Raw genomic sequence first — 17,387 nt, forward strand, 5'->3', positions numbered from 1 at the left:
CCAGCTGTTTTTGTCTGTGGCCAAGAGCTGTATGAATTAAAATACACTCTGAATGTATCTTTGAAGACTGGAGGAGGGCCTGAGGTCAAACATGCTGCCCTCCAAATGGCACGGATGAAGGTAGCTAATAAGCCCTGGCTAAAGAGCTTGTTGCCCGACTGTCTCCTGCTCCGGTGGTCCCCCTGACTCCTTTTCCCCCAGTGCTCCCATGGCTGTCCATCCGGCCTCAAGAGGGGTCCCATCTGGTCCACAGGATGGGTCCCATCGGATCCACAGATGGGTCCATCGGGGTCTCGGATGGGTCGGGGCAACAGGATGGGTCCCATCGGGGTCTCAGGATGGGTCCCATCGGGGCCACAGGATGGGTCCCATCGGGGCCTCAGGATGGTCCACAGGATGGGTCCCATCGGGGCCACAGGATGGGTCCCATCGGGGTCTCAGGATGGGTCCCATCGGGTCCACAGGATGGGGCCCATCGGGGTCTCAGGATGGGTCCCATCGGGGTCTCAGGATGGGTCCCATCGGGGCAACAGGATGGGTCCCATCGGGTCTCAGGATGGGTCCCATCAGGATGGGTCCCATCGGGGCCACAGGATGGGTCCCATCGGGGCAACAGGATGGGTCCCATCGGGGCAACAGGATGGGTCCCATCGGGTCTCAGGATGGGTCCCATCGGGGCAACAGGATGGGTCCCATCGGGGTCTCAGGATGGATCCCATCGGGGCCACAGGATGGGTCCCATCGGGGCCACAGGATGGGTCCCATCGGGGTCTCAGGATGGGTCCCATCGGGGCCACAGGATGGGTCCCATCGGGGCCTCAGGATGGGTCCCATCGGGGCCACAGGATGGGTCCCATCGGGGCCTCAGGATGGGTCCCATCGGGGTCTCAGGATGGGTCCCATCGGGGCCACAGGATGGGTCCCATCGGGGTCTCAGGATGGGTCCCATCAGGGCCACAGGAGGAGTCCCATCGGGGTCTGCAGCCCTCCTGCCCGTCGTCCAGTTTCTCCGCCGTGGCACCCGGCCCCCAGAGTGTGCCTTGCCCCCCTGCCAGGTGTCAGCAGAGACAGTGGGTCAGAAGGGATTGGGTTCATTTTAGGTGTCTTTCCGATTTCATTGATCAAGTCCACAGCGTCCAGATGGTCCAGACCCACAGACGGTAGGACATCACATGTCCAGAGACAGGGGACATGAAGCTCTGCAGGGATCTATACATCTCTTATCATACTCCTGCTGCCATACAAAACATGAGGAAGATCCAGACATTTACCAAGCGGTGGAGTTGCATTAAGGGGATTGTAGGATTCAGAGTACCAGGAGCTTGACCCTTACTAGACACTAAAGGTCAGGCTATATCGACACCTGATTCTATGATTCAAGAATTATATCATTTTCTGGAACCTTGGAGCACTGAATATAGTGCTTCAGATAGCTGTAACAATGTTTCACACGTGGTTACAAGCACCAACATGTCAATGTTTATCCCTCTGGGGCCATTTAAAAAAGCCCGTTAGCCACCTCAATTTTCAAAATGGAAACAGCCGAGGAAAAAGTATTTTACTACAGAATTTCAACCACTGGGTACATTTGGGTGATTTTGGTATTGAATTATATGTTTTTGACTATGGGAAAGTCAAATGTATATGTTTGAACTTGTTCAGAACTGTTTTGTGTAATTTTAAAATACAAAATGTAAAAAATAACACTTAAAAAATTGATAATTGCAAAAAACATGTAAAACTACGATTTTCAAACACCAACAGGAAACGTATTTCCATGTTTATTAGATATAACAGTATGATTGTGTATGTATTTACTCCTGACACCTGCAGCTGCATAATGCTGTACAGGGATGACCAAATCGGTAACATTTGCATCGTCCACTACATTCCGACTTGCATCCACACTTGGTCAGCTGCTGACAGCTCTCAGCGAATATCTGCCAATGATCTTCTTCTTTGGTCCATCCCCACTCTGCAGGATTCTGTATTTCAGGTTGAAGCACTGTTGACTGACTGCATATACCTGCCTGGCTGCACGTTTCAAATGCTGCAGTAGAGCCGCTTGGGTAGGAGGAATGGCCTTGTAGGCCCTCTGTTTCCTTGCAAACATAATAATAATAATTCCTTACAATTATTATAGCGCTTTTCCAGTGCTCAAAGCGCTTTACAGATACACACATTACACATATCATACATGCAATGGTCACTGTGGACAATACCCACAGGAGCAAGTTCAGGTGAAGTGTCTTGCTCAAGGACACACCGGCTTTACAGACGCAGCAGCGGCGGGTTTCACCCCTTGATCTGATGATCATTGCACAGCGCACTGCGCCACACCGTCCATCTTCACGCCTCGAGGTCATCGAGGCGCTTTTACAAGTACACATTGGTATCATACATGTACTGTGGACAATACCCACAGGAGCAAATCCGGGTGAAGTGTCTTGCCCAAGGACACAACGGCCTGACGCAGTGGCGGCAGGAGCGGGTTTCGAACTGGAGTTCCCCAGCACCCCCCTTGATCTGATGATCAGATGCACAGACCACTGCGCCACCCGTCCCCAACATGTCAAATCTGGCTTCATTAACACCCTCAGCAACACTGGACCTGTCATACATCATGACCACACATGTTTCCATGATCTTCAGTTCGTCATCATTAAACCACTGCTGGTGGATACTGGCTGAGTTTACTGAAGAGATCAGATGCCTCGTCACCAACTTCCCATGTCTGCCAAGCTGTCTTCTGGCCTTCACCGCGGAAAGCCGACACAACATCCCAGCCAGTAAAGGCATGAAAGAAGAGAATCCCTTTGCTCTTTCCCATTCCAATAGAAAGACAAAGGTCATGCACAGGGATCCACTTAAGGTTCCGTCCATGGCCAAAGGCAATCCACAACTGTTGCAGACCAATTTCCTGAAGGGTTGGAAGAATGCTGACTGCAATCACAAGAATATCTGTGTCGTTGGCTTTTATAATTATGTTTGTCTGCCCTCTTTTGCTGCTTGCTTGGCATGCACAAAGATTATTGTGTCGGCTTCTTCGTGACTACAGGGAGCCAACTCGTCTAGGCTCATGGTTTGGGTACTTAGAGCGTTTTCTTCTTTGGTCACAATGACCACATTGTGCGCTGACATCTGTGCAATTTAGTCAGCAAGGTAGTGTTGTCATTGTCTCTGAGAAAGCTCTGCCAGTTTGATGGAATGTTGCCCTTGTTGGTCACCCTACGCCTGACTCCACATCCTCGCCTTGACCTGGTTTCAACCTTTAGGCTCATGGGCAGGTAGACATCAAACACAATGTCAGTCCTCTTGTACTTGGTAGAGTGTGCCTCGATCGTGGGAAGGGAATCCCGTACTGCATAGTCTTCAAAGCTCAGGAGCCTCGTGGTGGAAGACGGTATACCAGTGCTGAACCATCAATAATGATGATATCTGCCTCAGGCTCCGTGTCAGCGATTGCAACAAGCGACTCGAGTATGCCAGCAAGCTGGGATTTCTGGCAGCTCTGAATATTTCCCCCATCACTCCGAGCAGCAGGGAATGGGTGGTTCTCATGACCAAATTGGACAGTGTAGAGAATAGTTGACATTCCTTCCTACCTTCTGTTTGGAACAAATTATCGAGGCTGGTTTTTGACGAAAAAAATCCACACGGTTCTTCTCGATTGGTTTGTAGAAGGTTGAATCTTCTACTTCGATTACGGCCATGAATTCCCGGAACTGAGCTTTGCCCCTTTCATAGTGAGTTCTCATCAAGTCTACTGCACTGGTGTGAGCAATATCCTTTGTGTCTAGGGACAACAGGTCACGGACGCTCCTCTTGGAAAGGATTGCCCATATCCGTAAATCATATCATAACTTGTGAGAGCTTATCAACTTTCTCAAACTTTTCTCACTTTCTCCTTTGAGCTCGTTCTGTCTGCTCATGGTGGCTGGTGTGCTCTGTACCCTCTTTGACTTCAGAGGCTGCTTCACACTGTGCGACCAAATGGCTGATTTCAGGCCCAGCTATCATCCACCTCCTGAGTGCTGATGGATCTTCAGTTAGGCCAATTGCTCCCCCATCTGCCTTGACAACAGCGTTGGCCTGTTCGTGGGCTCGGTCGATGGCCATTGCTGAGAACTCTCGGCTTGATTTGTGCACAACACATGTTCCACTCTCAAATTCCTTTCCCAGTTGAGGGTTTTTTTTTTTTTAAGGTCATCATGTCTCTGAGGTGGATAGGAAGCCAACGTGTATAGTTTGTGTTGTTGTGGCCTGGGTTAAAAAATGCCACAATGTCCTTGATTTTGTCCATCACATGTCTGACAATAGCAACAGAGTGGGCTTGATCTCGGAGCAGAGGTAAAAGTGATATTTTCTTAGTGTTGCGCTCAACTGTCGTGTCTATCCTGCAGCGCATGCCTTTATAGAGTTTTAGGTTCCACCCAAGCGCTATCGCCCTCTAGTGATCAGTCTGCATATCGCACAACACAGTTAGAATGAAATTGGTATTTAAATAACTTAGACACATTAAAATTTAAATAAATATGGGGGGTGACACTTCTTGAACCTTCTCAACATCTACTCTGTTGCGAATTTTTAATAATAAATAATTTAAACAGACAATCCAGTTTCTACGTGGTCCAGAATGTATGATTTGACATCAAAATCATTCATATAGGGCAGGCGAAAGTGAATTTATAGCAAAACAATTATATTTTGAAGCCATCAGCGGCGGCCATCTTGAAAAATGGCGGCCATCTTGGATTTTTGAGTGGCTAACGTGCTTTTTCAAAAGAGTAACCTCCATGGAGTATATGTGCCAATTGTAGTGCTTGTAACCACTTGTGAAAGATTGCCCTGATAATATTCACTTATCTGCAGCACTAATAAAAGGGAATATGCAATAAAGAAGAGGATGGGCAGGATTGTAAGTTCAACTGAAAAATAACATTAGGATTGATAACACATGCACTGTGTTATCATTGTGCCCACACTGCATTCTTTTTCCACACTGAAAAGGCACCCATAGTGGGAATTTCATGACATTTCCACCCTAGAAGGGAACCCAAGTTCACCAAGAGTGGAAACTGCCCCCTCGTGTCGGCCAGTGACTAAAAGCTATGTGGATGACCTCCTAAATGTTATGAAGAAAGGGATCCACTATAGTATTTGAGGGTGTGTGTGGCAGCTCACCTGTCTGTTGAGCTTGACAGCCCGGATGGTGTTGGGGTAGCTGTAATTGCAGATCTCCGTCTCCTTCTTGAAGTGGTAGATGTTCATGCGCTGCGGCATGGCGGTGCTCACTACAACCACCAGACTGCTGGAGAACAGACGCTCCACGATGTACACATCTGGAGTCTCTGCTGGGGGGGGGGGGGGGCACACAGGTAGTGATGGGACGCTGCTTTATGTTGCGTCTCTTAGATCCTTACCATGCGGATATTAGAACCTGGAATTCTCTTTCACTTCTGGTCAGATGAAATAATTCCAGATACTTCAAACTAAAGATATTTCAATCAGATGGTTATATCTCAGATGTTTAACATTTAATAAACATTGTACATGTCAGCCTGGCATTTTTTAGATCTGATGAATAAAAATGGGTGGTCTTCAACATGAATTTGAAATCAAATTCTATCATGAGAAACGATACCGACAATAAATAGTAGCCTGCAGTGGAGTTTTTGGTAATCACACATACATTATGTTGAGATCGTATTCAGAAACCAGATACAGATTTAAGGCAATATATTTTAGAGCACTCCTATTGATCTTTGTTGACATTTTCTTTACATCCTGACATGAATCAATGAATCCCTGCGTGTCCTATAAAGTGTCCTGTTGTGAGCTCCGTCTTCTGCTCTAGCACAACCTCAGTGTGTGCATTTGTGTTTGGACAACGTTTGTATGGACTGTCATGAAATACAGTTCAGACCTTCATGTTCTCCTCAGGGTGAATTGTGATTCATCTATTTATCACACACAGTACAACATACATTTTCATCAATAAAAAATACCTTTTGACGCGTTTATCCGGTTAGCACCTTCTCAGCATAAACTAAGATAATGAACATTGTAAATATTGTACCTTGTTGTGTTTTTGTGATCAGTGTAACAGCAGAAAGCCAACATCAGCAGAGCGGGGGCCTATGCTGCGAAGCCGGTTCAACCTAACCTGGATATGTTTGAGTTAGCCGGTTGGCCTAATCCAAAACATACGCGCTCTCGCTAAGCGGTCCTACGACGCGGGTTATCAAGTGGATCGCTCAAGCCAGCCGTGTCCTATCTAGTTAGGTGCGCGTTCACATGAGAGGGGTGGTATCTGGAGCGTTCGACCAATCACAAACATGGAGAAGCGCACTGACAGCGCAGCGTCATACTTCCTGAATGAAAAGTCAACTCTAATATTAGACATATGAAGAAGTTAAACTTTAAACATCCATGACTTAAACACTTGATCAGGATCAAAGCACAGAGCTGCAGCTGCAAGGTGAACACAGCTGGAACAGAACAAGTGTTTGAATGCCTCATTAACAGGTTCATGATATCACTGCCCGTCTAACACACCATCTGACTTTCATTACGTTTGTGTTTCCTCAACTTAATGTGTTGCTTAAAATAATCCTTCTGCATCCAGTCTGTGACGCTGTGAGTGCTGCACGGCCAGATACGGCTCAGTGACTCAGATCAGGAGATATGTGATACATTATGAAGTGATATGCCGCGGACTGTACTTAATGTACTCTGATCCGGGTACTTATGTTGTGGCAGATATTTAAGTAAGCTTTCTTAACGCTAATGTTATAATAGTCAGATTGCTCTGAAGATGGAGGTGATATTCTATTCATGTTCACGTTCACACAGTCGGTGATTTTTGCCGGCCGTCTTTCCTGCGACGGCAGCTTTTCTGTATTTCCTTTCTCCTGTAATATGACTTGATCGCTTTAAACTCCGCACACTGAGCTCTGATTGGTCAGCAGGCGGTGCTTTCACTGAGTTGAGCTCTTAGCCTGCAACCTCACCTGGTCCCGACCAGGTTAGCCGCTTAGCATAAGTTACCATGGAGATCTAGCCGCTAAAAAGAGAACCAGCTTCATAGGACCGGAAAGCCGGAGTTTTCCCTGAATTTAGCCGCTAAGCGAAAATCCTGCTTCGCAGTATACCCCCCTGGTTAGGTTGCAGGCTAAGAGCTCAACTCAGTGAAAGCACCGCCTGCTGACCAATCAGAGCTCAGTGTGCGGAGTTCAAAGCGATCAAGTCATATCACAGGAGAAAGGAAATACAGAAAAGCTGCCGTCGCAGGAAAGACGGCCGGCAAAAATCACCGACTGTGTGAACGTGAACATCAATAGAATATCACCTCCCATCTTCAGAGCAATCTGACTATTATAACATTAGCGTTAAGAAAGCTTACTTAAATATCTGCCACAACATAAGTACCCGGATCAGAGTACATTAAGTACAGTCCGCGGCATATCACTTCATAATGTATCATATCTCCTGATCTGAGTCAGCTGAGCCGTATCTGGCCGTGCAGCACTCACAGCGTCACAGACTGGATGCAGAAGGATTATTTTAAGCAACACATTAAGTTGACGAAACACTCGACACAAATGTAATGAAAGTCAGATCGTGTTTTAGACGGGCAGTGATATCATGAACCTGTTAATGTACGCATTCAAACACTTGTTCTGTTCCAGCTGTGTTCACCTTGCAGCTGCAGCTCTGTGCTTTGATCCTGATCAAGTGTTTAAGTCATGGATGTTTAAAGTTTAACTTCTTCATTTTTGACTAGTATTAAAGTTCACTTTTCATTCAGGAAGTATGACGCTGCGCTGTCAGTTATGCTTCTCCATGTTTGTGATTGGTCGAATGCTCCAGATACCACCCCTCTCATGTGAACGCGCACCTAACTAGAGAGGACACGGCTGGCTTGAGCGATCCACTTGATAACCCGCGTCGTAGGACCGCTTAGCGAGAGCGCGTATGTTTTGGATTAGGCCAACCGGCTAACTCAAACACATCCAGGTTAGGTTGAACCGGCTTCGTAGTATAGGCCCCTGGTCCCAACCAGGTTAGCCGCTAAGCATAAGTTACCATGGAGATCTAGCCTGCTAAAAAGAGAACCAGCTTCGTAGGACCGGAAAGCCGGAGTTTTCCCTGAAGTTAGCCGCTAAGCGAACATCCGGCTTCGTAGTACACCCCCCTGTTTCTTATGGCAAGGTATACAGTAAACACCATCATGTAAACAGCAGTATTTTAAAGATCATTTATATGATTTATCTGAGGGGGAACAAACACTGGAAAGGTTGAACACTCGTAGCAAGAAATAAATGTAAGAAGAAAGTATTTAGTGGAAACAGATTAACCTCAATAAGAGCTCAACCTGGTTATGAACAATAAAGCTATTATGCACTGTGTAACAGGTCGTGTCAGCATTTCAAAATCTCAGTGTTGCTTTTACAGAAACCTGAGGAGTGTGGGACAGATGAGCGGATGCAACACTTCACACAATGCAGTCTGTCCTGTTATTACATAATCAAGTAAACGTAACGGTCCACCCAGGGGCGCCGTAAGGGGGTGAAAAGTTAGGACGATTCTAAGGGCCCGTGACTGACAGGGGCCCCAAAATGTTTAGAACATTAAGAATAAAAATGTAAGTAACCTTTCATCAATCCTCAATAATTAACATTAATAGAACGTTATATTGATAAATTACTCACTAGACTTACGATTCATTTAACTTATTTTCTTTCAAAAGTTAATTACCCAAAGCCTCTGTACACCCCCTTCTATTTACATGTAATGGTTTGGTCCTGCCTCCAAACGCGTTGTGGCACCGGCACTTGCAGAGAGTGAAAGCATGTGAGGAGGGATGCTAGTACTTAGCCTACATACGTGTGTTGTACGGTTGTACCATGTTTCAACGACCAACAAAGTCAGGCTCTAAGCAAAGAAGAGAAAGGAGAGAAAGACAAGAGAGAGGGACTAAAGGGCGACAGTATGTCACCCAGTTTTTCACAAGAAAAGGTGGGTGTGGTCCATGAGTGGTGCAAATTAGTCTGTTAGCTAATGTTTTTTTGTTTACTAAGCTGACATTAAGTACTGTTAATATCTTTACAGAAAATGCAGAGGTCTTTCATTTCACTGCTCTTTTAGCTGACATTTAAAAAGGTATGGTAGGTAATTCACTTCAGAAACACTTTTTGTTATATATTCTATGGAATGCTCTTAACATCCGATAGCAATGAATATATTAAATGATTTGACAACAAATACATACAAAAATGTCATCTGTGGAAGCCGTGGCGCTGTAAAAAGCACAACCAATCATCTGAGCCGGCCCGGCTAAAATAACTGGATGGCCTACCGGCCTGTCAGCCTTCCATCTGTGCACAAACTTATCGTGCCCTCATTGGTCATGTGCGCGTTCGTGTGTGTTGGAGGAGGGGCTCTGTAAGGAACTCTGAAGGAAGGGACAGATTTTTTTCGGTTGTGTACTTTCAGATTCTAGCGCACTCGAGCTGGTTTCTCCATTCTTACCTCCCTACCTTTAATAAATGCAGGCACATTTTTAGCGCCTATTCATAGCGCCTATTCACACTAAATCAGTTGTCCCTCCCCCTGGTGCCAGGACCAACAGATCCATCTTTAGGCTCAGCAGCCCTGTCCCCCCATAAGGCTGAATCTGAACCAGCTTTTCTCCCAACTGAAGGAGGTGAGCAGCATTGTGTTGAATGACATGCCACTTAACATATCTGAAGGGAGACTGGAATACAAAATATATATATATAACAAAAAGCTAACATCTAATTTAAATTATACATTTCAAACACAGTATTTTCCCACACAGCCAATGATCTATATAAAACAAAAAACTGCTTTTAGTCTATTTAGGATGATGGACAGTTTGAAGCATTGAGTGATCAGTCTGTATTAGGTAAACAAAATGTTAATCACCGACATTTTGGCTATGATATTAATACTAATGTTATTATATTAAAGCAGGGGTGGGGAACCTCCGGCCCCCGGGCCGTATACGATCCGCTAGACCATTTGGTACGGCCCTCGAGGTAATTTATAAACAAAGTGGCCTGTGCCTGGTGGTGGGGCCCAATGTGGTATATTTTCATGGGGCCCAAAATCCCTGGCGGCGCCCCTGGGTCCACCAGTAATACATTATGCCGTTATAGATTAATGTCTAAAAATGACACCGCCTTTGGTGTATAACTAGTGGACTTCTGCTCTGACATTGTCCCAATGTCCATGTTTCAAACAGCCTAAAGCAATCTGTCCTATGGTAACAATACAGTCAACAGTCCGTGTATTGGTCACCTTTAAGGGACTGGGAGTTGTCTGCCAGAAGCTATATGAACTGACTTTGTATTTAGTTGTTGTTGGGCATTTTAACTGTATTTGAATCAGATAAAGGATTTTAGTAATTGAGTGACTTGATCTTTAGTTGACAGAGCGGTTGATCCCTAGTTAGCGGAAAGTACGTGTCATGTGTTCAAGAGTACCAATAGGACAGCAGAGTCTCAGTGTAACAGAGCAGAGCTTTATCGTTATCCGTGGGCCAGAGACAGAGATTCATACTGACCACTCTCATGGAGACAGTCCAGTCTATCCACCTTGGTCAAAGAGAACAGCTTGTAGCCAGTCTTTGTTCCCACAGCCAGTGACCTGCGCGCGACACACACACACACACACACACACACACACACACACACACACACACACACACACACACACACACACACACACACACACACACACACACACACACACACACACACACACACACACACACACACACACACACACAGACACACACACACACACACACACACACACACACACACACACACACACACACACACACACACACACACACACACACACACACCATCAGTACAACTCGTACACATCTAGCCCTTAATAAGGGTGCATTCACTTATTCTTCATCACATCCCTTCCCTTACCACAGAGCGACCCCTAGTGGTGGAAATGGTCTTGCATAAGAAAAAGGAATCAAAAGGATCAGCTGACCTGTTGTCTAATCCAACAACCCTCAGAACGCATGACAGAAGTTAACAAATAGGTCCCTTTGATGCGTTTATTTTCAATTGTATCAAACAGTGTCCCTCAGTGGATGCAGTTGTCTCAGTCATCATAGAGATGCAGTTGTTCTGTAGTCATAAAGTAACCTTAGTAATGGTATCAGACAGGCGAAGTCCCGCCCTCTACTTCCGCTCCATGGGACCTTATTTCGGAAAAATTATGTATTGAAGTCAATGGAGAGAGAAAACGTATCTTTCGATCCCGTTTGAATTGTGCCACGAATTACACATATATGTTTGTCAATTTAAAAGATAATTTCCATGTAAAGAAAGTCACAGTTTGTCGTAAAACTGTTGAAATATAAGACTATGAAAAATACGCAACTAGAAACACTACAAATCCCAGAGTGATGTAAGTGTGAGTGTAAGTGATGTCATAACGTTACACATTACACTCGTGTTACTCACTGAAACCTTGTAAAGCCGGTCCCGCATGCTGGCTCTTATGGAACCGACTAACTCCCCTTGTGTGTCTGTACAGCTCTCAACATGCCCAGACTTGGAGTGATTTTCACCTCTTTTAATACTTTTCGCCTCATTCTGAAAGAAAGAGGTGACATGTGCTAACGTGACGGCCATCTTGGTGTTGGTGACGTGTGCGAGACCAGAGATGTAGTTCATTGAGCGTTTCACACACAAAAATGTGTTACTTCACAGTTTTACGACACATTTTAATTGTTTTGACTTGAAAAATTATCTTTTAAATTGACAAACATCTTATGAATAATTCATGGCACAATTCAAACGGGTTCAAAAGATAATCTTTCTCTCCCCATTGACTTCAATACATACTTTTTCTGAAATAAGGCCCCATGGAGGTCCCCCGGAAAGGGAGGCACTTCGCCACTCTATGGAGGTCACGTGATAACAGGTACACATGAGAGGTTTCTCAATACTCTAATTCCCCCTCCTCGACTCCTCGGTCCTCCGGTAGTGACCCGGAAATGAATTTCAGCGCGCCATGTTGAAGGACATCTCATTTCTCTAAATGCACTTTGAGGACCGAGCATCGAGCGTCGAGGAGGCTCTCTGGAGGAGCTCTAACCGAGGAGACACTGATGGATCCTCCACGGATGCATTTCCGGGAACGGTGGAGGCCTGACGCACGGCAGGACTTATCTCAGCCAATGACAGCTCTGCATGCATCCCCTGGATATTATTTTAGTAACTGCTTTCATTGCGATGCAATGTTTACAGTGAGAACAGCTGTGAGGTCAGTGCAGAAAGCAGAGCAGTGTGTACAATATACACCGAGGAGAGAGGAGGGGAACCGAGGAGAGAGGAGGGGAGCCGAGGAGAGAGGAGGGGAGCCGAGGAGAGAGGAGGGGAGCCGAGGAGAGAGGAGGGGAAGCAGCAGGCGGTTAGAGAAATGAGAACTCCTCTCCTCTGAGCGGTCATTTTAAAGAGACGTCCATTAATGATGACAGGAGGCAGCAGCCTCTGTCTGATGGACAGATGTGTTCATGATGACTTCTATATTTACTTTGATTCATTCACAGTGCGGTAATGAGACAATAACAGGCTACATATACGGACATACACACACACACACACACACACACACACACACACACACACAACCACACACACACACACACACACACACACACACACACACACACACACACACACACACACACACACACACACACACACACACACACACACACACACACACACACACACACACACACACACACACACACACACACACACACACACACACACACACACACACACACACACACACACACACACACACATGTATATAAATATATACAATTTAAAGTATGAGAGCACTCTCATAATAACGTAACACTATCAGAGACTGGATATATCCCCCCCCCCCCCTCTCTGGTCGCTGAAATGGGGAATTGAAATGACGGGCCAAAAGTTGTACAAGTATTAAAAGTAAGCAGAGGACACCAACCCAACTGAGACCCGTCTGTCCGCCGCATCTACGCACTGTACAACACACACCTACACCCTACCACACACACACACCCTAACCCTAACCCAATACCCCTCCTCGACTCCTCTCTTCCCGTCCTCCGGGACTTGACCCGGAAATCGATCAAGACACGCCATGTTGAAGGACGTCCCAATACTTGAAATGCACACGGAGGAGTCGAGGAGGGGTGCGGGAGGAGGGGTGAGGGAGGAGGGGTGCGGGAGGAGGGGTGAGGGAGGAGGGGTGCGGGAGGAGACGAAAGGGAGGATACACTCAGACTACGCGGAAGTGTTTTCACTACTCGCAGGTATAGAAGCTCCGCCCCCACCTTCACAGCTGGTCGATTTCAACAGAGGAAAACCAACAACTGGAAGATGAGTGGAAAAGTGCTCACAGCTCCGTGGGACTTATTATGTGCAATTAATTTCTTAAGGTTATACTAACAATTTAAGTCATGTTTAATGATCTTTAACGTCACTAAAACATAGCTATTAAGAAAGCTATTTCATAAATAACAATTATTTGTTTTGTGTTAAGATAATCAGAGTTAAATTATTTAAAATGCACAGTCCTGAATGTGGGTTTGTGGTGACGTGCCCCACCTAGTGTCAGCAGAAAGTATTACAAATAATAATTACAAAAAATAAAAAAATATCTAAAATATATTTTAAGATCATGTTTAATCGTCTGTACATTGCTTTTTTAGTCTGTGTTCTTCTAATTAGTGTCTACAGTGTGCCTATTGACCTGTTTAGAGCCATGTGGGACAAAACCCGATCCTACCCCTCCCTCTCACTGTCTAAGTGAACCGTGACTGTAAAAACTACACTGCGCATGCTCAGAGTATTGTCCTATTTAATGTGTGTGGCAAAAAAATAATGACCATAAGGGCATTGAGCTGCCATCCCCACCATACGTCATCTCACATCATTCAGAGTTGATTGGCTGTAAGTACTCACGTGTGCAGTGCTGCGAAACGTCACGTGTAGTTTGAAGAGGAGACGAGAGAGCAGCATATAGCTAACATCACCAGCGATTAAAAGAAGTAAAAAACTGAAAGAAAATGAATGAAGTTGACCATTTACTGGAGCACACATTTGAGACACTTAGTCTCGGAGAGAAACTGGAGGTAAAGCGCCTCGGTGCCCACCATCCACCGGATTTCCAAATGGTCCAGACTGCGGGCAAAGTTAAACGTGGGTTTAACGCTGAGTGGTTTGCTAAAAAGAAATGGCTAACGGCGAGCATCCAGAAGAATTCCCTCTTTTGCTTTCCTTGCCTGCTTTTTGGTGAAGATCAAGGTACTTGGTCGAGGACAGGTTACAAGGACTTAAAGCATCTGTCGGAGAGGACAATGAAGCATGAGAGCAGCAACAGTCATTTGGAAAATGCCGTAAAATTGGGATAACTTGGAAGGGTGAATGTTGCAGCTCAGATTGACAGCGCCTACAGACGCGGCATTGATGATCATAATAGGAAGGTGGAAGAAAACAGGTACGTGCTTGGTCGGATCATCACCTGTATTAAACTGTGTGGGAAATATGAGACAGCACTGCGGGGCCACGACGAGTCGGCGGACTCTCTGAATCCAGGGATATTCAGGTCAATTATCGAGACAATGTGTGAGGGCGATTCCAGACTTCGACGGCACTACGAAGCTCAGCCCGTTTTCAAAGGGACATCAAGCACCATACAGAATGAACTCTTGGACTGCATGTATGATGTGAACAGGGAGGAAATAGCCAAGCAAGTGGACAACACATCAGTTGCCGTTCAGGCCGACGAGACAACCGACGTCTCCTGTAAATCGCAAATGGTGATTGTGCTGCGATACATTATGCCTGACCTCACAGTTACAGAGCGTTCTTTGGAGTTCGTGGAAGTAAAGGACACAACTGGTGTAGGTCTCTCTAACAGCATCAAGGCTTTCCCAACCTCAAAAGGATAAAGGCTTTCACAACACCATGGGGCAGCCGCGACTTAGCGCATTGGCCAGGATTTCAGTTGAAGCCAGTTGATCCAGCAGCTACAGGACTTCCTCCCCAAAGTGACCGCTCTGTGGGAGGAAGGGCCGCCGTGCCGCTTTCCTCTTCACGTGAGCCTTCAGCTTCGGAGCTCTGACCTTCTGTGTGGCCTCTGCAGGATCCATTGATACGGTGACCTCAGTGATGAGTGTCTGTGTGTTCTTATATTTACAGTCTATGGTGTTTTAATGCTAAAGCATTACGGTTGTTGTTATTGTTAAGAATTGCTTTGTGATGGTGCCCTTTACTCCTATACTCCTTTACTATGACAACCCCACGCTGTGAAAAATAATATCCAGGGGATGCATGCAGAGCTGTCATTGGCTGAGATAAGTCCGGCCGTGCGTCACGCCTCCACCGTTCCCGGAAATGCATCCGCGGAGGAGCCGTGGAGGATCCATCAGTGTCTCCTCGGTTAGAGCTCCTCCAGAGAGCCTCCTCGACGCTCGATGCTCGGTCCTCAAAGTGCATTTAGAGAAATGAGATGTCCTTCAACATGGCGCGCTGAAATTCATTTCCGGGTCACTACCGGAGGACCGAGGAGTCGAGGAGGGGGAATTAGAGTATTGAGAAACCTCTCATGTGTACCTGTTATCACGTGACCTCCATAGAGTGGCGAAGTGCCTCCCTTTCCGGGGGACCTCCATGGGGCCTTATTTCAGAAAAAGTATGTATTGAAGTCAATGGGGAGAGAAAGATTATCTTTTGAACCCGTTTGAATTGTGCCATGAATTATTCATAAGATGTTTGTCAATTTAAAAGATAATTTTTCAAGTCAAAACAATTAAAATGTGTCGTAAAACTGTGAAGTAACACATTTTTGTGTGTGAAACGCTCAATGAACTACATCTCTGGTCTCGCACACGTCACCAACACCAAGATGGCCGTCACGTTAGCACATGTCACCTCTTTCTTTCAGAATGAGGCGAAAAGTATTAAAAGAGGTGAAAATCACTCCAAGTCTGGGCATGTTGAGAGCTGTACAGACACACAAGGGGAGTTAGTCGGTTCCATAAGAGCCAGCATGCGGGACCGGCTTTACAAGGTTTCAGTGAGTAACACGAGTGTAATGTGTAACGTTATGACATCACTTACACTCACACTTACATCACTCTGGGATTTGTAGTGTTTCTAGTTGCGTATTTTTCATAGTCTTATATTTCAACAGTTTTACGACAAACTGTGACTTTCTTTACATGGAAATTATCTTTTAAATTGACAAACATATATGTGTAATTCGTGGCACAATTCAAACGGGATCGAAAGATACGTTTTTCTCTCTCCATTGACTTCAATACATAATTTTTCCGAAATAAGGTCCCATGGAGCGGAAGTAGAGGGCGGGACTTCGCCTGTCTGATACCATTACTAAGGTTACTTTATGACTACAGAACAACTGCATCTCTATGATGGCGCGCTGAAATTCATTTCCGGGTCACTACCGGAGGACCGAGGAGTCGAGGAGGGGAAATTTGAGTATTGAGAAGCCTCTCTTGTCTTCTGCTGACCCATAGCATTTACTGAACTTAGGATATTTTGAGTCTCCAAACTTTAGGAAGGTAAAAAATGTAGTTGCTCGAGCACACCTTGAATATCTTTTATAAAAGTCACACTGCTGTTTCACAGGGTAACTTTTGCTAAACAAAAGTGTTTCTGAACAGATCCCTAAATCCAAATGAAATCGAATAACAATGGAACATTTGCTGCAGTAGTTGCCAGAGTATAGAGTAATTTGTTCCTTAACAGGAAACCACCAATCCAGTGGTCATGGTTAGGACCTCTGCTAACCAGGAGTGCAGAGTAACTACATGCTAGAGATGATACACAACGACAGCAACACTTTGATGTTCCAGAGACTTCGACCACAGCTCGATACAGAGGTATTGTCCATCAACACACCCCCTCGATGCCTTGTTGTGGCCAGCTTGTTGTGGCCAGCTCTGGGACACAAGGCAGATTCATATTCCAGGTTTTTTGTGGGTTAATTTGATGACCTGTCATTTTGTTTGTCCATAAAAAAAGGAAGAACAATGATATCAAACTCATGTTTCCATTACATTTGATATAAATGTGATGTTTTAAGCAAGCTTACAAGCTGACCAACATTCTGTCTCCTCCATGTCTGTACTTATTTAGCCTGTACACTTTATAGTAGCTCAGTTGTACGTGTTGGAGACATCACTTTATTCTTACACAGGTCATCTTGGTAATGGCCACCAGGTGTGCACATTCCTGTCCTGTCTCAAATGTATTCAGTAGTTTCTTTATGTTGTGTATTATTTGGATACTCTAGTGAGTATG

General features: G+C 45.5%; 1 protein-coding gene across 3 annotated transcripts in view; it reads right to left on the reverse strand.

Moving 5' to 3' along the window:
- Positions 1 to 17,387, reverse strand: part of wipi1 (WD repeat domain, phosphoinositide interacting 1) — a 31,299-nt gene that overhangs the window by 12,444 nt on the left and 1,468 nt on the right. Inside the window, exons 2-3 of one of the 3 annotated variants that reach the window (XM_034089043.2) lie at positions 10,592 to 10,674; positions 5,185 to 5,351 (exon numbers count right to left, since the gene is read on the reverse strand). In XM_034089043.2, the coding sequence (XP_033944934.1) occupies positions 5,185 to 5,351; positions 10,592 to 10,674 (250 nt within the window). Of the gene's footprint in view, positions 1 to 5,184; positions 5,355 to 10,591; positions 10,675 to 17,387 lie in introns of all 3 variants that reach the window. The other 2 variants (XM_034089042.2, XM_034089045.2) reach the window with 2 other exon arrangements.

Source organism: Pseudochaenichthys georgianus, chromosome 8 (assembly GCF_902827115.2).
Source record: "Pseudochaenichthys georgianus chromosome 8, fPseGeo1.2, whole genome shotgun sequence".
Classification (NCBI taxonomy): Eukaryota; Metazoa; Chordata; class Actinopteri; order Perciformes; family Channichthyidae; genus Pseudochaenichthys; species Pseudochaenichthys georgianus.